General features: G+C 51.7%; 1 protein-coding gene across 4 annotated transcripts in view; it reads left to right on the top strand.

Moving 5' to 3' along the window:
- CCDC57 (coiled-coil domain containing 57) overlaps nucleotides 1-23,379 on the top strand; it is a 142,419-nt gene that overhangs the window by 2,556 nt on the left and 116,484 nt on the right. For 3 of the 4 annotated variants that reach the window (XM_058561937.1, XM_058561938.1, XM_058561939.1), the window contains exons 2-10: nucleotides 156-289; nucleotides 2,535-2,949; nucleotides 5,043-5,151; nucleotides 10,959-11,060; nucleotides 11,293-11,430; nucleotides 12,778-12,935; nucleotides 13,092-13,166; nucleotides 14,620-14,820; nucleotides 20,303-20,461. In XM_058561937.1, the coding sequence (XP_058417920.1) occupies nucleotides 2,543-2,949; nucleotides 5,043-5,151; nucleotides 10,959-11,060; nucleotides 11,293-11,430; nucleotides 12,778-12,935; nucleotides 13,092-13,166; nucleotides 14,620-14,820; nucleotides 20,303-20,461 (1,349 nt within the window). In that variant the 5' untranslated portion in view covers nucleotides 156-289; nucleotides 2,535-2,542. The remainder of the gene's footprint in view (nucleotides 1-155; nucleotides 290-2,534; nucleotides 2,950-5,042; nucleotides 5,152-10,958; nucleotides 11,061-11,292; nucleotides 11,431-12,777; nucleotides 12,936-13,091; nucleotides 13,167-14,619; nucleotides 14,821-20,302; nucleotides 20,462-23,379) is intronic. The other variant, XM_058561936.1, reaches the window with a different exon arrangement.

The following is a 23,379-nucleotide window of genomic DNA, read 5'->3' as shown; positions in this document are numbered from 1 at the left end:
GTGCCTAATGGGCTTGTTTGTAAGCATCTCATGACTTTTAGCCTGAGCGGATGGTCCTTTTGTATAAATTTTGGAGTCTGCAACTGCTTTTGTTTTATGGAGGTCATGTAATGCTTTTCCAATTAAGTACTAATGAAATGTTTTTTCTAAAACAGGTTGCTCCAAATTTGTGGTCAGCCAAACAGAAGTGTGATTAATTCCACTGTCACATCTGCGGATCAGGTGACCTGCAGGTTCACCTCTGACTTGGATGTGTTTTGCTTTGATGATCTGGTCATCTTGGCGAGGGGTAAGATGAGGGTGGGCAGAACCATCCTCACCTGCTGCTTCCCTGTTTATCCAGGAGGTAGTCAGTGCAGCCAGCTTGCTGGAGAGCTGGGGCAAGGGCAGGGCAAGGCCAGCCCCTCTGCAGAGCCCACTGTGTTTGGGAAGTTCTTTCTCTTCCACGTAGCTCCTTTTCATACTTCGTTGGGACTCATCGTTTGTCTGGAACTCTTTCCTCTTAACTACGATGCTAGCTGTTAAGGGGTCCTACTTGCAGCTCTGGCAGTCTTTGGCCCTGTCGTAATTTGTGAAGCGATATCTCAGAGACTGTCACTAGCTGGAAGCGCTGACTCCAGACCCTCCTTCTCTCTGTGCCCTGCGTGTGGAGTGTCACACCCTGGGCATTGTTCCCTTTGCTCTGACGAGGCTGGGCCCCGTGCTCAGGGTGAACCACTACAGACCCCGACCGTGGAGGTCGCCACGTTGCCTTGTTATTCCACGCCAGGGCTTTACCTGAGCTTTGTGGCTGGCCTGACCTGCTGTAACCCTGATTTCTCAGTGGTCCTGGGCGCCCTGCAACCAGCACAGGGACCACAGGCGGAGCAGGATGCCTAAGCCTCCTGAAGGCTAGGCAGGGCCCCTTCCTGCCTGGCCCTCTGGGCCGGGGCCTCCTGCACTCTGTCCTTCTGTCCAGAGCAGCCCTGCTCCACCCACCCCACCGACCACCACCACTCTCGATGTGGGGAGTCACCTCCTCTTCCCATTTGTTTCCCTGCTTCTGTCTTGCCTCAAAAAGGGTGACAGCCGGGCAGTGCGGGGACCTCACGTGTGTCCCCAGCTGGTGGAACAGTGCCTGCCTCTAGTAAGTGCTGAATAGACACTTGTTAAATGAGTGAATTTAGGAAAGCTTACTGTGTCTGTGAGAATTACATTACCTAGTGTCACTTTTTCTGGTTATAACAGAATATGGGTGTTTGCTCAGGAATGAAGCAAACACTTGTTGTCACCTTCTGTGTGCCGGGGATTGGGGGACAGAACAGAGTCTGAGGTGACCTCAGGACACACTTGGGGAAGCCCCTCAGCTGTCTGCTTGGGGGAAATACTTGGCAACCGACTGAATTTGAAGCCAGTAACTCCCATTTTTACTGAATTCCAAACTTTTAAAGTCAGTGTCCATAGGTTATCTGTAATTCATTGATTACATCCGTGAACACATTTAAAGATCAAGTTATTGTAGATCCAGAGTGCCCGAAGCTGAAGGGTGAGGGCCGGCGATCAGAGTGTGGAGTATTGGGCGTTCTCAGAGAAGGGCATCTTTTGCGCACCGCCGTCTGGCCCCCGGATGATGACGGGGCACTCAGTCTAGCCTGTGCGCCTGCCCTCTGGGCCTGTTGTGTGGGGGACCCAGCCCCCATCGTCTTGGGCCGATTTGCATCCATCCATCCCCGGAGTCCCGCCCTAGCAGTTTTGGGTGTCAGAATCCCCCCGTTCTCTGCCAGGTGACGAGACTGGGACAGTGATGTGGTCTCTAGCATGCCCTGGCGAGGAGCAGCCCTCTATGTCTTCCCCTGTCCTTGACAGACACATGGGCAGCAAGAGGTGTTTAGACACTTGTTAGCAATTTGACGAAGTTGTTTTATGCTGGTGAATCTAATAATTAGAAAATTGGGCTCATATATGTTTGGTTTTTTCTTACATTTTTTCCTAGCACTTTATTTTTATTGAGTTTTCCAAAAGTATGAGTCCATGATGGATTGGAAAGGAAAGAACAAAGGAACCTGCTCCTGGGTGGTGAATCTCCAGGAGCCTGAGTTCCAGCTGGAGAGGGAGGAGCGTGGGGCAGGAAGGGGCTTGGCTCTCAGGGGCCTCCCGTGGTCCAGTCCTAGCTCAGCTACTTAGCAGCCTCAGTTTTCGCATTTGCAGAATGGGGAGAGCGCTTCATGAGTCTGTTGTAAGGACCGAGCTCTTGTAGGTGGCAAACGGTGTTTCCTCTGGTTCCTTCTTCCTCCGTGATCCTGGATTTACTGCCTGTTCCCTCTGCTGTAAAGTGAGGATAGGGCGGAAAGAGCCCTTGGGGTCTGGGCCGAGGGGAGGTGCCTCGTGGCTCTCCCAGCTTCACAGTGTGACCAGACAGCTAGTGACTGGCCCAGAGTATCCCCTCGCTTCCGTGACAGCCATCACCGTAGGTTGGGATCTGAGGTGGGCATTGCGAAAGGACAGTGAGCCCCTAAGTACCGCTGAGCCCGATGCCCGCCGCCTCTTTGCTGCAGCTGCCACAATGCTGCCGCCGCCCTCGGAGCAGGCCCTGAATGAGCTGCTGGTTCGCAAGGAGGAGGAGTGGAGAGCGCTGCAGGCCCACCGCTCCCAGCTGCAGGAGGCGGCCCTGCAGGAGGCGCAGAACCGGCTGGAGGAGGCGCAGGGGAAGCTGCGGCGCCTGCAGGAGGACTTCGTCTACAATCTGCAGGTGCTGGAGGAGCGGGACTGCGAGCTGGAGCTCTATGACGCCGTGTTCGCCCAGGCCCGAGGGCTGGAGGAGGCCAGGCAGGCCGAGGTGAGCGAGCTCAAGATCGAAGTGGCCAAGCTGAGGCAGGCGCTCACCACGGAGGCCAGGCGGCTGGCAGACATGCAGCAGCAGTACCAGCTGAAGTTGCAGGAGCATTGCCTGGAGCTGGATCGGGTCCACAGGTAAGGGGCAGGCAGACTCCTCTCTCCCTTGGAGTGCTTGGGGCCTCCACGCACCTGCCGCTCGGCTCGCCGGCTCGGCTCCCCCAGTGCTGCCTGGGCGCCCGCCCTGAATCAGTGTTTGTTGAGTGAAGGTAGACAAGACAACACCCTGTTGTCTTTTTCTGGATTCTGATACAAGTGAAATTACTGGAGAGTGGTTGAAATATGTGGAATTTTTTCCATGAATTACAAATCTCTATCATTGTAATAAAACGTACTTGAGCTTATAATCATTTGAATGGTGTGAAATATATATTAATTTCAAAACTAAGTGAGCCGACTTGAGGCAAGTCAACTAAGAACCTGAGGCTCTGGTCAGAGGGTCCTGTTGGCTGGGCCTCTGGAAACTTGCTCACGTGTCACGGCCTCCTCCTCAGCACTGCTCAGTGATCCTGGTGGTGGTCTTTTGATGAGACAGTAAGAAAGAAAGATAAGACAGGTTCGTGTACAAATCTTGTGCTTCCTCTCCCCCTGATTTCAGAACGTGTGTTCCCCATATCAGGTTAACAGAGTGTGTCTTGCTAGGGCTTGTTCTCTGAGTGTGTGATGTGTGTGTCCGCGGATGTCACAGCCACAGCGTGCGTACTGCAGGTTCTGTTTTCACTTGACAAGATCCTGAAGAGTTTTCCCTGTCGTTACATATTCTTCTAAGGTAAAGAGCATTTAAGTACTTTCTTAAAATCACAAAGGTAATGTATTCTTATTGTAGAAAGTCATTTCACCCCGAAGATGGTGAGGCAGAAAGTAGAAACTACCTGAAGGGTCTGCTGTGTTTTCTCCAGGAGACCTCACGTTTCATACCTGAGTGGAGTCGTCCTGGGCACACTGTTGACCGTGGCTTCCAGCACTTCCCCTCCATTTGTGGCACCTCTTCTTCGTGTCATGCCTTGAGTTCTGCCACAGCCTTTTGGCAGGAGCCGCTGCTCCCTGGCCCTCTGTTGTGTGTGCTGGGCCCACTCCCTCAGACGGGCACAGAGCTGCCAGCGGGACAGCGGGAAGCGCTCCTCCGTAGCAGGAGGCTGTCTGCGGCAGCTCAGGGGCAAGAAGAGGAGACCCGCCTCAGTGGGTGCAGAGCCCCCTTGGCTCAGAAGCTGCTCAGAATTGCGCTGTGATGCACTTGAGGTACAGAGGCTGGTGCCTTTAGCACAGTGACACGTATGGCCAAGTTGCCCTCCACGGAAATACTGATTTTCTTTCCCAGCTGTTTTTGAGAGTGTTGAAAGCATCCTTCGAGTGCTTTATGTTATCTTGTAAAGTGTCTCCCCAGGTCTTTTGCCCATTCTTTTTGCAAGTTTGGGACATTTTCAGCTGTTATTTCTTCAAATACCTTTTCAGCCCCACCCTCTTCTTACCGTTCTGGGACTCCGATGACATGAACGTTGCATCTTTTGTTATTGTCCCACACGTCCCTGAGGCTCTATTTTTTGTGTTTTTTCCCCCAGTCTATTTCTCTCGGTTATTCCGATAATATTCAGGGAAATTTCTGTAGTTCTGTCTTCCAGTTGGCTGATTCTTTTCTCTACCGTATTCATCCTGCCGTTGAGTCCATCCAGTGAGCCTTTTGTTTTGGTTATTGTACTTCACTGTTCTCAAATTTCCATGTAATTCTCTGTCATGTTTTCTGTGCTGAGAGTTTCCCCTTTTCCGTTTGTTTTCAGAGTATACTAGGTTGCTTGTGGAAGCATTTTATGGTGGCGCTTTAATAAGATCTTTGTTTGATAATTCCAACATCTGTGTCATCTTGGTGTTGGCGTCTGTTGATGGTCTTTTCTCAGTCACATTGAGTTTTTCCTCGTTCTTGGCACGACTGCTGACTTTGAATTGTATCCTGGACACTCTGGGAATTATATGGGGAGACTCTGAATCCCATTTCCTGTAGTCTTTTACAGGCAGCACACAGGTCCAGGTGGGGGAAAGTGCTGCTGCCCCCTGGGTCCCGTGGAAGCCACCCCTGCAGAAGCGAAGCGCCAGCTCACATTTGTAAAATTTACCTGTACGTGTGTCCCATGGTGACCACTGGCATGGCTTTTCTTAATGCTGCATTTTATACGCAGTGACAAGAACAGTGAGATTGACCACCAGCGGGAACAGTATGAAAACCTGAAATGGAAGCTGGAGAGAAGGCTTAAGGAGCTTGATGGCGAACTTGCTCTGCAGAGGCAGGTAAGGCGTGCGGAGTCCAGTCGCTTCTCAGATGCCTGCCTTGCCCGCCCACTTTGAAAGCACAATTGCTCCAGGTTAAGGGAAAGACCATTTGTTAACTGTGTGGTATCCACGGGATCAAAGTGGACTTCTTGGGCCAGATTTCCATTCTGTGATGGTCTGGAGAGAAAGATGATGGGGTGTCTTCTTTCCCTAGATTAACTCCCACAGTGTTCTCTTTTCTCTGAAATGAATAAACGTTTCCTCCCTTATTTATCATAGGAAAAAGTATTACAAGGTTAAAATTTGAATAAACGTTTCCTCCCTCATTTATCATAGGAAAAAGTATTACAAAGTTAAAATTTGAGTTTATTTCCTGTAGGAAGAGCTGGGAACTCAAGTTGTGATAGCTGTATTTCTTTCAGCAAAACAACAAGTATTCGTAAGTTTAAGTATAGATGTGTCAACTGATGGGTGACACTTAAACCTGTCACCAAAATTTCTCCTCAGTGTCGTTGAAATGCAGGATACACCTTTGAGAGTCTCCACTGTGTTGGGGCTTGGTCTCAGGATTTCCTCCACATTTATGGCTGGATTCCACATCTGGCAGAGCTGTGTGTGTGCAGGGGTGACGTGGGCTGTGTGGGTGCTGGGGGCATATGGGGCTGTGTCTACATGGGTAATGTGGGGCTGCATGGGTGCAGGGGTGACATGGGCTGCGTGTGTGCAGGGGTGACGGGCTGCATGTGTGCAGGATTGATGGGCTGCAAGCTTACAGGGGTGATGTGGGGCTGCATGGGTGCAGAGGAGACGTGGTCAGTGTGTGTGCAAGTGTGACGGGCTGCATGTGTGCAGGGGTGATGTGGGCTGAGTGGGTGCAGGTGCCAGAGTGACGAGGTCCCCTTGGTCTCCTTCCAGGATGTGCTGAGCTTATGTTGTTATAGCAACAGCCAGTGTTCATGAAAACTGTCTCCACATGCACGTGTGTGACTTTCTCTGCCCGTCACGACAGAGACACGATTTTGATCTGCATTTTACAGATGGGGGAGTGAGGTCCAGAGGCATTAGCTAACCACCCAAGATCCCCTTAATAAGTGGCAGATCTATAGTTTGAGTCCAAGACGCCTCCAGCCTGTGAACTCTTAGCCGCTGTTATCCTGCTGCGGGATAACTAGTCACACCTTATTTTTAGACTCATGTCCATGATGTCGGAGAAGGAGCGGGATCGAGAAGTCAGCCTGTGCTGTGTCCCTGTCTGCCCCTTCTCAGAGTGATGCTGAGAGCCCCTGAACTCTGAGCTTGTCCCCTTGTCTCTCCGGGAAGGTGCCATGGGGCAGATTTGTACGGTGTGCCTGTGTGTGCTGGCTCTGTTCTAGGTACTGGGGTCAGCAGTTCTCAAGAAGGACAGACCTGTCATGCTGGCAGAGTAGGGCCTGACTGCCTGGTCCGCTGTCCCGTGGCACAACATAAGTGCCCTAGACAGGACAGCGTCCTGAGAGGCACAGGGCCAATCAGGACGGAAAGGTGCGACTGTCCTTCTGACCTTCATGCACTTCCCCGCGTGGCTGTGTCTGCCAACCGTGGCCGAGAAGGAGGAGGCGGAGGCCCCGCCAACGCCCAGGCTTAGTGTCCCAGAACATATCGCTCTTTCCTTCCCCGCTGGAAGCTGGAAGTTCATTGTCCATGATGCTGCCATTGCTCAGAACATCCTTTAGAGCTCTTGAAATTTCCTGCAGAGGACTTTCTGTGGGAATTCTTGGTGACCAAAGAACTTTGGTTGTTATGGGCAGGTTTGACTTTTGGAAAGAGCCCCAAGTCGTTAGAGCACCGAGCTGGGGCGTGAGCTGGGTGATCAGGAAAAGACCAGTTGTGACTTATGTGAGTAGTGAGGAGTCTCCTCAAGTGGCGCCAGCGTCACTTCCAAAGAAGGAGTTTCAGAAGGCTCTGGGCAGTGGCAGATCGTCTCAGTTAGCAGGCGGGCACTGGGTGGCACTTGGGGCAGCAGTGGCCCCGGGGGAGTTGTGGTCAGCTGTGCTGGCTGTCTGGGTGGCTCCCAGGGTGTCCACACTTGGAACCTCTGCTCTGACTCCAGCTCTTTCAGGCTTTGAGCTCCCACATCAACGAGGAGGACCCCTCACGGACGTCGGGAATGTTGGTTTTGTACCAGCCTGTCTCTGGGAGGAAGGAAACTTGATGTTTAAACCCTCCAGCTTCGGTGTTCTACCCATGGCTGCTGCCGGAATCTCGGATGGCATTTGTCTAGTGGGTTCCGGAACAGTCTGAGCCCTGCCAGTTCTTGGGTGCAGTGTGCCTTTGCTTGAACCCTCTCTGCTGCCCTCCTCTTACCATTTCAGTGCTCGAACCAGGGTCTTCAGTGCTCATCAGCAATGTGGTTTCCTTTGAGTGGGTTCCTGGCCCTTGTTTCCAAAGATCTTTGTATCCCTTATCGACTTGTCAGAGGTAGAACTGATTCAGTGGTGATGGTGATTTTTCTCTTGAAAAATGAAACATAAGATGATGGGACCTGAGTTAGTCTGTTTAACTCTTATTAGACCTGCAAGTCATAGACTGTGGGTTTAAGGAAAGCTGCTTCTGTGTTGGTTAGCCGTCACAGGAGTAGAAGGCACTGGAGGAGAAACGGAATGATTAATTGATTTATTTCTTCATCTCAGAAATATTTTTTTTTTTTTTTTTTTTTGTGAGGAGATCAGCCCTGTGCTAACATCCGCCAATCCTCCTCTTTTTTTTGCTGAGGAAGACGGCCCTGGGCTAACATCTGTGCCCATCTTCCTCCACTTTATATGGGACGCCGCCACAGCATGGCTTGCCAAGCAGTGCGTCGGTGAACGCCCGGGATCCCAACCAGCGAACCCCGGGCCGCCGCAGCGGAGCGCGCGCACCTAACCGCTTGCGCCACCGGGCTGGCCCCTCAGAAATATTTTTTGAACACAAGGCAGGTGGCAGGCGCCTTCACAGTTCCTGGCGTCAGGCCCCGGCTGCCCTGGGAGTGAGCTAACACAGTCGACACCTGAATAGGACTGTCTCTAGCTGCAGCGTCCCAAGGGCGTTGTCACCTGCGTGACACAAGGAGGCAGGGTGGGTGGGGCTGACTTCTTACATAAGGTGGTTCGGGTGGCACTATGAGAAGAGGACATGTAAGCGAAGTCTGTAGGTGGTAAGGGGTGTGGGAGGGAGCAGCAGGCGCCCATGTGCTCGGGGAGCAAGTTCAGGGAGCCCAGGTGGGGGCGGCTGTGTGGGGCTCACAGGCCCTCGTGAGGATGGGCCTTTGCTCCAAGTGAGATGAGAAATTCTTGGGGGCTTTGAGCAGAGGTGCACCATGAGCTGAGTTGAGTTTTAGGAACATCGTCTGCAGCTGTATTGAGGACAGAGTGTGGGGCTGGGGTAGCAGGGAGACCACAAGGAGGCTGCTGCAGCCCCAGGTGAGAGGTGGGGGTTTGGGCCACAGATAGGCCTCAGGGAGAAGAGAGCAGGTTCTGGACACACCTGGATGGCAGAGCCTGTGGACACGCTGATGGATCGGATCGGGTGAGAGAGGCAGGCGCCGAGGACACAGCTGGTTGGGGCTGAGCACCTGGTGGGTGACTTGCCGTGTATTGAGATGGGGAACTGTGCAGGGAGGATGGGGAGGGCGGTTGGTCAGGCTGCATGGGAGGTGGCTCCTGGACTTCTAGGAGGGCGTGTTGGGGAAGAGGAGACTGCCCGCTGCAGATTGGGGGTTCACGGAGTACAGAGCTGGGAGCCTGGGGCATCAACCAAAGGGCGAGTGTAGACAGAAGAGCCGTCCAGGCTGAGCCTTGAGTGCAAGGATGGGGGAGGCAGGAGACGTCAGCCAGAGGACTGCAGGGTGCGGGCAGGGGAGGGAGAGCTAGCAGGAGAGGGGTGCCCAGGAGCAAGGGAAGAGGGTAGCCCAGAGGCAGGCATGAGCCTCGAGTCTCCAGGGTGAGGTGGGGGCTAGGAGTAGACGTGGGTGCAGCAGCGCATTGGGAGAGTGGGAAGTTCTTGTTCGTGGGTTCGACTGTACCTGCCAGTCTGGCCTGGGCTCCACCTGCGCGAGGGCTTCCTGCCCCTTGAGCGACGCAGCCTGCAGAACTTTGAGCAGAAACCGAATGCTTCATTATTTTGTAATGCATTAGGATGAGTGAATGTCAATGATTTTTGTATTCTGGTTCCAGTAAGTGTTACTCATGTGACCCTTTATACTTCATTTTGCTTCTCCAAGGATAAAAACAGTAAACATGTGTTTTCAATTGTGCTTCTGCACAAGGCCCCCACTCGACCTTCAGAGAATGAGAGAAAGCCAGCTGTGCATTTATTGCCAGGCAGGTGTGCAGCTCCTGACCTGAGCTGAGTGGACTCCCTGTCCCGAAGATTGGGTGGCGCCAGTCACAGCGCCGGCTGGCAGCCTCAGGCCTCCCTGTAAGCTCCAAGTGGAGGTGGGACCCGGCGACCCTGAGAGGTGGGACGGAGAGGCCCGAGGGGCTGGGCTCCCGGCTCCATCCCCCTCGGAGAGGGCCATGTCAGGCTCACTCTTACCCTGATGGGAGCTCAGAGGTGGGTGAAGGAGGCTCTTCCCTGCAGGAGTAACCCAAGAGAGGAAGATGGCCTCGAGGAATCCTGGGGACTGCATGGGGGAACTGTGAGGGGCGGTCCCGGGTGACAGCTGTGCAGTAGCCCAGGGAGAAGCCAGACTGGAGCGTGGAGACTGAGGGCCCCAGCAGGACAGCACTGCAGGAGAAGAAAGGGTCCTGCCGTGGGCTGTGTCTTGGGAAGTGGACACCACTAAGGAAACATGAGGGGACAAGACAGGCAGACAGAGAGACAGGCAGGCAGGCAGGCAGACGGAGACGGGCAGACAAAGACAGGCAGAGACAGAGACAGACACAGAGGCAGGCAGGCAGGCAGTCAGACCAGACAGAGAGAGAGACAGGCAGACAAGTGAGACAGGCAGGCAGGCAGGCGGGCAGACCAGACAGACAGAGAGACAGACAAGCAAGCAGACCAAGACAGACAGGCAGACAGAGATAGGCAAACATACAGAGACAGAGACAGATAGGCAGAGACAGGAGAGAGAGAGGAGAGTAATTCAAAACTCCAGGAGAAGCAAGGAGCTGTGTAAGACATGAACTGTGATCATTGTTTACTGTTGGGTGAGCAGTGAATAATTTTACCATCCTAATAATTTATCCACTCTTGGCTTTTCAGCCTGTGGGTGAAGCTTGGAAGATGTTATGTGTTTACAGAGCCGGGTGTAACGGAGCCAGGATGGCCACATTGGGAGGTGTGGGCTGCTCAACCGTTACCTATCGTAGCAAGGAACCAACGGACAGCACGGAACACTGACACAGGGAATGGTGGCGTGAGCGTGTTATTTGGAGACGTAGGCGGAGCAACAGGACAACCGTTAAAAGTGGGTGGTCTGGGCGGGGGCTGGGGAAGGGGGTCCCAGGGCCTCACGTTTCTCGTCGTAAGTCCTTCAGGAACTCTCTGTCTGTCCATGGCCAGTGGCTCACTCTGTGCAGAGCAGAAGCCAACAGGACTAGAGGGAGAAGTAGGCAGATCCACATCCATGGGGGCAAACTCAGGCTGTGAGCCCTCTGACGGCATTTGTGCAGATATTATAGATGGTGGGTCCTGCTGTCGCTTCTGCTGTCTTCTCCGAGTCGCTTCTCTAGTGTCTGTGAGGGGCTCCCTTTGCCAGGGACCTCTGCATCCTGCCGCTTCCTGACCGTTTGCCTGTTGGTCATGCGTGGTGGGTCTCTGCTGGGACCCCAGTGGCCACCTTTCACCCTGAGCCCTTTCTGTTCCAGGAGCTGCTGCTGGAGTTTGAATGCGAAACGCAGAAGAGGGAGCACGAATTCCGCCTGTGGGCTGACGGCATGAGCAACGTGGTCTTAACGCACGAGCTCAAGGTAACGGGGACACCCTTCACGGGGGGCTGTGACAGTTTCCTCATCATAAGTGGGAAGCTCCTCCTGAGTGTGAGGTGGCCTGTGAACTGTGAGTTAGGGTTCACACAGAGGCCTCCTCCTTTGCTCATGGACTGAGGTCTCCACCACACGGAGCTGGGGGTGCCATGGGGAGCAGTGTCCAGCATCGCACCTGCTGCCAGCCCTGCTCAGGAGTGACCGTCACTCTGCCCAGGCAGAGGAGCGCTGGTGCCGCTGCTCGGGTCCAGTTTCCCCGACCTTGTGGAAGTGCCTCCCCCAGGATGAACTGCCACCCGATCCTGGCCGAGATGCCCGAGACTCTGCAAACGCTGTCGTTGGCCTGTGTCCTCTCGTGAGTGCCTTGGAATGGGCCTATGAGGAGGTGCTGGTTGTCCCCCAATTTACAGCAGAGGCGGCCAGAGCGGGTGGGCAGCAGCCTGCCTGAAGCTCGTGCTCCCGGCCTCGGTGCTAGCCACCTCTGTGAACATGGCTCCTCTGAAGCACTAGCCGCCATATTGCCAGAGCATGCGTGAGGAGCATGCACACCTGACCTGTAGCACTGAGACAAGGACCAGCCTTGAGGGATGCTGCGATTGTGTAGGAGGACGAGGAAGTGGAAGATGACGCCTGGCCTGGCGCTCCCAGCTCCGACTGGTTATACCTGGGCCGGCATCCAGCCAGGTGTTAGTACGATGGAAACCCTGCCCTAGTGGTCGGCAAGGGCCTGTCCCCCAGGCTGCCAGCCTCCCCACAGTGTCGGAGTCCAAGGGGCAGCGCTCGGCCAGCCGGGGGCCCCAGGGACCCTGGCAGTTCTATGTGGCTGGAGCCCAGGCCAGGCAACCCCCACCCCCAGTCTCACCTCCTGGCACAGACAGTAGTTCTCCCAGGAGCACCGGCCCGAGTTCTCCCCCTCTGCACGGGTCCCCCTGACTCCAGCCCTGGAGGAATGCTGCCCTCCGTCAGCCAGGGCTAGCAGGGATCCAGACCTCGAGGCTGGGGCTGCCGCACTGTGACCCTCACAAGGCCACTTTGGGGACTTCTGAGTGCCAGGGGAGAAAGGGCAGGCGGGACGTGTGAGGGCCACCCTGTGCTCTACAGGGTGGCAGGCACTGCTGTCAGAGGAGGGCGGCAGGGGGTGGGTGGCCTGGAGGACATCCAGGGTACAGGCCCTGCCCCCACCTCCCTCTGCTGTGGGAGTCGGTTACAAACTCCTGAAGATGTGCCCTCCAGGGCCTCACAGCTTCCACGTAGGAACTGATTTGGGTGCAGTGGCCGTTCCTGTCATCATATCCTACAGTCGAGGAACTGAGGCCTAGAGAGGTTATTTAAAAGTTGATTTGAGTGCCGTCGCTCAGCAGGGAGCCCCATTCTCACAGCCTCCACCTGCATGTGTGAGTCCAGTATTTACACAATATTCCACTCTTGTGTCCGGAGCGGAGTGGAGTTCTGTTCGTTGGTCTGTTAGAGCGACGGGCTTGGCCACACACAGGCCGTTGTGGGGTGTAGTGTGCTCTCCAGGTCACAAGTCTCCTGGGAGTTTTCACTGTGGGAGCGTGAGGACATTCTTTCTGTTTTATTGCTTCTTGAATTCTCATTTTTCTTCCCTCTCGATGCTGATGAAAGGGTAATAATGCCCACCTCTGACACCTCAGTTTGTTCCAATTATATCCTCGTTTTGAATTCTTTTTATCTCTCAAAGGTCAAACTATTGAACAAAGAGCTTGTGGCTCTGAAGGAAGCTGGAGCAAAGGCAGCAGAGTCTCTACAGAGCGCTGAGATGGCCAACTCGGAGCTGGAGAAAAGGCTGCAGCACAGAGCCTGGGAGCTCAGGAACCTCACCACGGTGAGAGATGCCCGGTGCGGAGCCTCTCCTGTCTCTCTTGGGTGGAGTTAGCTCCGTGCCTTGAGGTTTGGGCTCTGAGTCTGGAGGTTTTTGCCTGTCCTGGCTTATTCGTGGCAGGCTGGCTTTGCCGTCGTCCCTTACCCACTTTTTCCACAAATATTTCTTTTTAGGATAAAAGACTTAGAGGGTAAGCTTCACTCTGTGCAGCTGACCAGGAGAAAAGAAAAGGAAACGTGCAGGAAGAAGTGAGTATTTCTGGCTCCCAATGTTGATGGCCCCTGGTACAGGAGGGAGAACTGGCCGTGGGCAGCGAGGTTATGGTCCAGGACAGAGGGTCCCACCAGCTCGGGCCCGCTTGGCCTGCGAACTCGCTGCTTTGGATCTGCTTTTACACTCTGTGCAGGATTTTCTCCGTGATATTTAGGCTTTTTAGTGTTTTGAAACTAAAAGTGTTATTAACCAATTTGTCAGTTTTAGATGGCAGCGACAATTGTTACTTTGGTGATGGTCACCTTCGTTTTAAATTACTGTGGCAGAATCACTCTGCCCTCCTGGCTTTATGCTCTCATGGTTCTCCAGAGCCTTCTCTTGCCATTGAGAGGCATGTGTTATCCCTCAGTGGGAGTAGTGTGCCTGGCAGGGCCGCAGTGGGTTCTCTGTGTGCCTGCCACCGCTGGGTGTCATGGGGCCCCCGGCACATAGGCAAGATGGCGGCCCCTCGGCAGTGACCCTGAGAAAGCAATGGGAGAGTGACCCCCACAACCTGAGATATGTGAGGCCAGCAGGGTGCAGTGGGTGCTTGAAAAGGGACAGGGTGGGCTTCACGGGGGAGGGGAGATCGAGGATGGGTGGGCGTGGAAGAGTGCCTTCAGTTGGGAGGAACCCAGGCCTGGTGCCCGGTGGGCCCTGGAGACCCCAAGAGGGGCAGGGGTGGCGTCCGTCCCTTTCAGCTGCCTTTTCTTTTCTGGAGAAACGTCATGGTGACTGTATATAAAACGCCACCTATGATGATTATGAAGATACCTCGTAATGAGGAGAGGTGATGGGTGGTGCATCATGGGCCATTTTTCTTGTATTTTTTGTTTTGTTGCCATGATGTTTGTGCAATATGTACAAATTGAGAAGAAAAACTCTTAAAAAATGGGTCTGTTTACTGCCTTTTCACCTGAATCAGATGTGTAGCTGGAAACTGCTTTCCAGTCCACTGGACAGGTGCCCATTGGCAGTGGAGAGAGGGGTCGTGCCCTCAGCTGGTGTCCAGCGCACAGGAGCACCTCCCAGGTGCAGCATGCTCACCAGCACTGGTGGGGTGGGCATCAGCATTCTCAGCCCTGGATGGGAAGACTGAGGCTGAGTGGGCACCTGGATGCATGAGCAGGTCACGGCAGAATGTGGCCACACCTGCACCGCCCCAGGCTGGTGGTGTGGGGACCGCTCGCTTAGCAGGCCAGGGGCCTGGCATCTAAGGCTTACTGAGTCAGTGTTTACATGTGAGGAGTGATGAGCAAATGAACAAGTTGCTGCTGGGAAGATAAATAGGCAGACCCTGCCCTACAGAAAGGAGCACGCGTTCAGGATGCAACATGGGCACAGCACCCCCATAGCACAGAAAGGGTGAGAAACGCTGAAAGAGGTTCCTGGGTCTGGGGTTCAGAGCGGGGCCCTGCATGAGGTGCTCTGGGACTCGCTGTGTTTCAGGCATGAGGAGCTCGACCATCGGGCCAGGGAAAGGGACGAGGTGCTGGCGGTGGTGAAGGGTGCCCACGTGGAGCAGCTGCGGGTGCTGGAGGCAAGGGCTCTGGAGCTGCAGGCCCACTGCGAGACCCTCGAACTGCAGCTCCGCAGGGCCGAGCGCAGGCAGATGGACGCCTTGAAGGAGAAGAATGCCGTCATTGACAAGTGAGTGTGTGGCAGGAGGGCCTAGCTGCTCATTTCATCCCTTTCAGGTAAAGGGACGTGGGCACTGGAGTGTGGGGAGTCACTCCTGTAGCTCTCTGGTCATTTTTCTCACCCATTCTTTTTTTTCCTTTTCCTTCTTTCAAATTGTGTAGTTAGTATGTGTGTATGTATGCATGAATGCAGCCATTTATTTGTTTGTGGTAAAATATACATAACATAAAATGTGCCATCTTAACCATTTCTAAGTGTAGAGTTCAGCAGCATTAAGCATGTTCACATTGTTGTGCAACCGTCACCCCCATCTGCAGAAGCCTTTTCATCTTCCCAAACTGACACTGTCCCCATGAAACAACTCCCATCCCCTCCCCCAGCCCCTGGCACCCACCACTCTACTTTCTGTCTCCATGAATGTGACTCCTCTAGGTCCCACATGTGAGTGGAATCATACAATATTTGTCCTTTTGTGACTGGCTTATTCCAGGATCCATGTTTTTGAGGTTCATCCATGTTGAAGCATGCGTCAGAATTTCCTTCCTTTTTAAGGCAGAAAAATATTGTGTCGTATGAATAGACCACATTTTGTTTATCCATCATTCGTCGATGGACACTTGGGTTGTTTCTACCTTTGGCTGTTATAAATAGTGCTGCTGTGACTATGGGTATGCAAATATCTGTTCAGGTCTCTTTTTTCAGTTCTTTCGGGTATATACCCAGAAGTGGAATTGCTGGATCACATAGTAATTCTGTGTTTCACTTTTTGAGGAACTGCCAGACTATTTTCTGTGGCAGATGCACCGTTTTGCACACGGGTTCCAATTTCTCCCTTCACTGGTTTCTTTTTTTATTATTTATTTATTTATTTATTTTGTCGTGAGGAAGATCAGCCCTGAGCTAACATCCATGCTAATCCTCTTCTTTTTGTTGAGGAAGACTGGCTCTGAGCTAACATCTGTTGCCAATCCTCCTCCTTTTTTTTCCCCCAAAGCCCCAGTAGATAGTTGTATGTCACAGTTGCATATCCTTCTAGTTGCTGTATGTGGGACGCGGCCTCAGCATGGCTGGAGAAGCGGTGCGTCGGTGTGCGCCCGGGATCTGAACCCGGGCCGCCAGTAGCGGAGTGCGTGCAGTTAACTGCTAAGCCACGGGGCCGGCCCCACTGGTTTCTTTTTAAACCCATTCTTCTTTCCGGCATCTAGGCCGGCCCAGGACAGGTAAGTAGCCCTGTCCCACTGTGTCTCTGTCTAGGAGAAATGCAGACATGTAGAACCACTGTGATTGAAATTGTAGTTGTAACTGAATTCCAGTCTCCTGGCTGCCAGGAAGGAAACGATCCTTAGAGAAGCTGTGTTTACTGAAGACCATTATAAGTTATTTGCCAGTATTTACTGTGCTGGGCAAATGGCTTTTTCCCTTTGTTTGGGAAATATTTCTTTTTTTTTTTTTTTTAATAATTTTATTTATTTATTTTTTTCCCCCAAAGCCCCAGTAGATAGTTGTATGTCATAGCTGCACAACCTTCTAGTTGCTGTATGTGGGACGCGGCCTCAGCATGGCCAGAGAAGCGGTGCGTCAGTGCATACCCGGGATCCGAACCCGGGCCGCCAGCAGCGGAGCGCGTGCACTTAACCGCTAAGCCACGGGGCCGGCCCTGTTTGGGAAATATTTGTAACTGTTTTTTACAGGGAATTATCTGCCAAATTATATTTCTATTTCAGAGGTAATGGTTCCTACAAATATAAAATACCAGGAAGTGAAAGCTTATTCAGGGGCATTTCCTTCGATTTGGCGTATTGTTTTATTGTTTGGTCTATTAAATGCAAGCAACAGTAGTTAGAGAAGCTGAAGCAACTAGTCTGACGGGTGTATGTTTCCTGCTGATTCCTCCCTGCTGGGAAGGCTCTCTTTCTGGGCCCTTCTTGCAGGCCAGGACTCAAAGTCCAGTTGTCGGGATCTCCGGAGCTTCCTCACGTGGAAGCCCTGGGGCTGGCCTCCTTCCTCCTCTCCTCTCAACGTGTCCATCCTTGCGTTTCTTCCTGCTCCTCGGTGTGATTGGCCCAGCAGGCTGTGACCAGCAGCATCAGTGCCAGTCAGGCCTGGTGCTACCTGGGGCCACCCGTTCCCAGGAGAGAGCCTCATTCTCTGTGTCACGGTCTTGGCCTTCTGAGACATACTCTGCTTAAAATCAGCAACAGAAACAGCCCATATCTGGAGCTTGCTGTCTCACTGGTCCTGTTGTGTTGATTTTGCTGAGAGCGTTAGTTCGTGAATGCCCCAATAGAGAAGCGATGACCCTGAGGAGGCTTCGTGAGAACCCACATGTGTCCCATGCGGCCGTATAACCTATAACCTAGAGATATGATGGGGTCACACAGCCATTTTAACTTTCTAGTACCCGCAGTTAAGACGCAAAAGAAATAGGTGAAGTTAACCTCAATAATGTAGTTTATTTAACTCGACATGTTTAAAATGTTATGGTGTTACATATCTTTTTTTTTTTTTTTTTTTTTTGTGTGTGAGGAGGATCAGCCCTGAGCTAACATCTGCCAATCCTCCTCTTTTTGCTGAGGAAGACTGGCCCTGGGCTAACATCCGTGCCCATCTTCTTCCACTTTATATGGGACGCCGCCACAGCATGGCTTGCCAAGCGGTGCATCAGTGAGCGCCCGGGATCCGAACCGGCGAACCCCAGGCCGCCACAGCGGAGTGCGCACTTAACCGCTTGCGCCACCGGGCTGGCCCCTTGTGTTACATATTTTTAAAAAAAGTAATCAATATAAAATTATCAATAAAGAAAGATCATTCAACTTGCCTGAAAAAAACTATTACTGAGATGTTTTGCATTTTTTTGCTGATAAGTTTTGAAACCACATCTCAATTCAGACTGGCCTCGGGCTCGGGAGCCACGTGTGGCCCATGGCCCCGTGTTGGACAGCGCAGATCCGAACACTTGACTGCAGGAGTCCAGGATTGGTAAGGGCGAATTATCGTGCTCTCCAGAGCACCGACCTGGTTGTGCTGGGTTGGTCTTGGCAAACTGCAGCAGGAACCAGGAGCGCATGCATGACATGTGCAAAGCCCTCGCTGTAAGCACATCGTTTCATAGGTATTTGCTGGAAATCGAGAAGAAATAACAATATGGTTCTTGAGTTCCAGCAACTTCTCTTATAACTGGGGAGGCCCAACACACACGTGGAATTGTGTAGGAACAACGTCATGGAGCGTAATAGGAAGCTCAGAATGGAACGTCCCACTGGCTGTTGTTTGAGGCCTGGGCAGTTGACTTGCCAGGGCCGCCAGCTGCTCGCCTTTCCCACCTGGAAGATCAGAAAAGCCCCATTACAAATGACCTGCTGGCTGACATCCTTTGGCTCTTAGGACAGAGTTCCTGACAGTGGGTTGAGAGGAAGGTTGTACTTTCGAAATCCACATGAGGGCCCGGGTAGTTTGTGTCCCTTTGTCTCCTTGGCCACGTGCAGATGAGAGCGTGGAGCCGGAGGAGATCCTTTCATTTCCCTCTGTCATGTCAGACATGGGTGCTGGAGGCTTCGGGGCCCAAGTGTCTGGTGTGGCGCAGCCAGGCTGAAGGCCCTCTCCTGGGAGCACCCCGCACCACCCCACATGCCCGACCTGGGACGCAGCTCCAGGTCAGCACACAAGGAGGAGGAGGAGGGGGCTGCTTTGTCGGGCTCGCTCGCTCCCACCTGCTGCTTTCTCACCCTGACAGCCATGCGGTACCGGAGCGGGGGATAGGGGGTGCCTCAGGGGTGCTCGGTGGACCCCGGGTTGAGCAGCTCCCGCCTCCGAGCCCCTGTCACCAGCCCTGGGTCTTCGCTGGGTCTGTTCTGACGTTTCCAACTCTTTGCAGCCCTTTGGGTGTAGAACGAGCTGTTCTATTTTAGGTGAGAGGTTGGTATGAGTTTGGGCAGATGGAATTAGAAATAATTTGTTGAAATTATATGAATAAATGATCTTCTTCTCATGGTGCCGAATAATGTGGGAAATTCTGTACTTGACAGTCTTTCTCCCTCCTTTGAGAAGGTCTGTGACTCCAGCCTTATGACATGCTGTATCCAGGCAGGTTCAAAGAGGGCGCATTTCCTAGGGCAGCAGTAGAGCCGGAAGAATCTTAGTGTTTTCCCGAGCAGCATTGCCTTCCCCTGAGAGTGTGTAGGGTTGTGTCCATTTCCCGGAGTAATTCCCCCTCTTCATCCCCACCTCAGTGTTTAAGGCATTTTCCCCATTTGGTTTCACTGCAGTCCTTTCTGAACAGAGAAATCTCTTTGCTCTGAATGATGATAACCCTGGCTTGGCCAGGACTGAGGCTGTGGGACCCTGAGCCAGCCCCTGCCCGCCACAGCAGGGTCTGCCAATGAGCAGAGCAGTCTTTGCCCTGTCCTTGCGTGTCTGTGCCGGGGCGGGCAGGGCGCGAGGGCGCCTGGGAGTATGGAGAGCACAAGGGTTCTCAGGCAGGGACTCGCACCTGGGGGAAGCTGGGTGGGAGCAGGAGGAGCCGACACACCCACCTCGTCCCTGTGGAGTCTGCTGACCCTTCGCCAAGGGCGTTTTCACCAACGCACCATCTTTGATCTTGGGGCTGAGCTCTTCAAGCTGAAATGTTTAAAGAGCTTTCGCTATCAGGAAACTTGCTCCCTTCTTCTTCCCATCTTTGCCCACGTCTGGATAGGGGTTTGTCTAGTGCTCAGGGCAGCCGTACTGGGGCTTCTGATCAAAGGCCCTGTTAGCTGACGGCCCTTTGCCTTCTCTCGGCTCATCCACATCTGTGTGGCACACCATGGCCCGACTGTGGGCCCGTGGCTCTGGGCATCGGCCCTTATGTGACCGCTAACGTCTATCCCACAGCACGCTGCGAGGAACTTGGGAAGGAAACGGGCCAGGGCTGCAAATAGGATGAACACCCAGCGGCCTTTCATGCGGTTGGTTCTGTGGCTTCCGAAGTTAATATCTCTAGGTGTCTTCTCGGGAAATTTGTCCAGTTTTTGGTGAATCTCCCAGGGAGCTTAAGGGTTTCTGTAGAACCTCAGTTTACTATTCAATTTGAAAACGTGTGTTGAATGTCTACACGTTGAGGTGCCGTGCGAGGCGTGGCAAGAGACGCAAAGCTGAGTCAGACGGCGCCATCTCAAGACCGTAGGCTCCGCGGGACACGCCGTGGCCCACCTTTCCCCCTGTGCACCTGGCTTGGGCTTGCGTGTCGTAGGTATTTAGTAGATACCTGGGTTGGTGGGACGGCTGGGTGGATATTTCTTTCTGGGTGGGACCATTTCCGAATCTAGGCAAGGAAGCCTCTGTCCTGATGTGGAGACAGGAGCACAGAAGAGACCCTGACTGTAGCGTTTCCTTCGAGGGCTGCATACGTGTGTGTGAGTGTGAATGTGTGTATTTGTTGGGGACGCCGTGTGAAAGAGAGCTTGAGCGAGCGAGAACCACACTCACATTCATGGAACTTCCCTTCTTTGTTCAGACTTCGGGAAGACGCGGCAGCTCTAAAATCTGGCTGGGATGCCCAGATTGCTCGACTGTCCAAGGAGATGATCTCCAAAGACCTTCAGGTTCATTCGCTGCGGGAAGAAGAGGTGATGCTCAAGGCACAGCTGGCCAGATGCCAGCAGGACATCGGAAGGTGACTCTCCTAAGGCAGATCTTTTTACTGAGCTCGTCCTAGGGGCCAGGCGCCATTCTAGGTGCTAAGGATGCAAAAGGGAACAGAATCAAGCCCCTGGCCTGGCCTCCTATTGGGGAAGCAAGGCAAGAACCAGGAAGCAGAGCTAGAACGTCTGGTGTGGTCGCGACAAGGGAGAGTGAGAGCAAGGAAGAGTAGGAAGAACAGGCAATGGAGGGTGGGTAGAGAAGGCCTTTCGGTCGGAGGGTGGTTGTCAGTCCGTCACAGGGCTGTGAGAGGGTTGTACTGTTTGATCCTGTGTCAAGAATCACCTCTTGATGCCGTTTGTCTGATGGGTAATGTTCTCATGTCTTTTCATAGCAGTTGGAAGGAACACTTGAGTAAAGATAATATTCCACTAGCTTTCTTGAGGAATAGTGTAAATACAGTACCCAGTTTAGCAGTATGTGTGGTATGTACGGCTGTATAACCACCGCTGCCGTAGGATATAAACCTTCCATCACCAGATGCCCTCAGGCCCCTCTGCAGTCCGTGCCCTGGCCTGGCACGCACTGAGCTGCTATCCATCACTGGGGGTGAGTTTGGCCTGATCTAAAATTTCATCTGAGTGGAGTCATACGGTATCTACCCTTCTGTATCTGGCTCTTTGGGTATTTATTTAAATATTTAGAAAAATATTTTCTATTTTTTCCACGTTGGTGTTGGTAATTTGTGTCTTTCAGTGAGTTGGTCCATTTCTCTGAATTGTTCATAATTGTTAACTTCATGGGCATAAAATTGTTTGTAGTATTTCTTTATTGTCCTTCTGACATGTATAAAGTCTGTAGTAATGTCCTCTCTTTCACTCTTGATATTGGTAATTTGTATTTTCTCTCTCTTTTTTTAGTTAGACTAACTAGAGGTTTATCAGTTTACAGGTGTTTTCGAAGAACCAGCGTTTGGTCTCATTGATTTTTCTCGATTGTTTTTCTGTTTTTAGTTTCGTTGATGTCTACTGTTATCTTCATTATTTTCTTTTTTCTATTTCCTTTGGCTTTAATTTCATGTTCTTTCGATAGTTCTAATGGTGGGATCTTAGATCATTAATTCTGGACCATTCCTCTTTTCTAAGAAATGTAAGCATTTCATGCTATAAATTCCCTTTCAAGCACTTGTTTAGCTGTGCCCCACAAAACTTTATATTATTCAGTTTAAAATATTTTCTAATTTCCCTGGTGATTTCTTCTTTGATCCATGGTTTATTTACAAATGTGTTGCTTCATTTCCCATTATTTTGAGATTTCCAGGTATCATTTTGTTACTGCTTTCTAATTTAATTCTGTTGGGCAGAGAACCTATTCTGTATGACTTTAAATCTTCAGTACTTCCTTGTTTTGTTGCTCTAGAATATGTCCCAGTCTCATGACTGTCTGATACGGACTTGAGAAGAACACGTGTTCTACCGTTGGGCTCAGGGCTCTCTAAACATCAGCGAGGTCACCTTGGTTGATGGGCGTGTTCTCACCTTCTGTATCCTCCCTGATTTTCTCTCTGCTTGTTCTGTCAGTTACTGAGAGGTATTGAACTCCCCACCTGTTGTTGTGGGTGAGCTGTCTTTCAGTTCCCGCATCGTGGAGTCTTCTGTGAAGGGCGTCTGCATTTAGGATTGTTACGGCTTCTCGGCGAAGCACCAGCTCTCTCTTGTTCTGGTACCATTCCTTGTTCCTGAGTCTGCTTTGTCCCAGCCTGTTCCTGCTCAGAGTCTGCGTGGCTCGTCTTTCCACCCTTTTACTCTGACCTGTGCTTTGTGTAAGGTGCTTTTCTTATTGATAGTATGTGGCTGAGTCTTGTTTTTTTAATCCCGCGTGACGATCTCTGTCTGTTCATTGGAGTGTTTAGATAATTTAATGCTGTTGTTGCTGTGTCTGCATTTAAATCTCCAACTTCCTGTTTGCTTTGTGTTTTCCTCATGTTTTTTGTTTCTTATTTTCTCTGCTTTTTAAAAAATCAATTGTGTATTTTTTAGGATTCCACTTTCTTTTCGCTGTTGTCTCACGTAAACTTCTCTGTTTTATTTCTTTAGTGGTGGTTCTAAGATTTACAGTATGCACAGTCTGCCCATAATATTTACCTCTTCATGTAGGATATAGAATCCTTACAGCCTTCTGTTTCTTGTTTTTCCTCCTTTTTACTACTGTTGTCACACATTTTACTTTTATATTTACAGTCGTGTGCCGCATATCGATGTTTCAGTCAACAATGAGCCCCATAGACGGCGGCGGTCCCATTAGTGGTTAGTACCGTAGAGCCTAGGTGTGTAGAGGCTACACCATCTAGGTTGGTGTAAGTACACTCTGTGATGTTCGCACAATGATGAAATCGCCTGATGATGCAGTTCTCAGAATGTGTCCCTGCCGCTAAGAGACGCGTGATTGCGTGTGTAGTTACATGTACGTTGTTGATATTTCTTCTTTGAGCAGACAACTGTCCTTCAATTAAAGACTTAAAATGAAGGGGCTGGCCCAGTGGCACAGCGGTATAGTTCATGTGTTCCACTTCAGTGGCCCGGGGTTCACCGGTTCGGATCCTGGGCGAGGACCAACTCACTGCTCATCAAGCCATGCTGTGGCGGCGTCCCACATAGGAGAACTAGAAGGACCTACAACTAGGATATACAACTATGTGCTGTGGGCTTTGGGGAGAAAAAAGAAAAAAAAAGAGGAAGATTGGCAACAAATGTTAGCTCAGGGCTAATCTTCTTTTTCTTCAAAAAAAATCCTCACTCAACATTAGGAAATTTTCTATCTAAAAAAAAAACTTAAAATGAAAACAAAAGTTTTATATTTTTTCCAGTATTTCTGATGCTTTTCTTTTTCTTTTCTTTCTTTCTTTTTTGTTTTTTTTGGTGGGGAAGATTAGCCCTGAGCTAACATCCGTTG

This window comes from Diceros bicornis, chromosome 18 (genome assembly GCF_020826845.1).
Source record: "Diceros bicornis minor isolate mBicDic1 chromosome 18, mDicBic1.mat.cur, whole genome shotgun sequence".
Taxonomy (NCBI): Eukaryota; Metazoa; Chordata; class Mammalia; order Perissodactyla; family Rhinocerotidae; genus Diceros; species Diceros bicornis.
The sequence above is the reverse complement of the archived record's forward strand: the minus strand, read 5'-3'. Positions and strand labels throughout refer to the sequence as shown.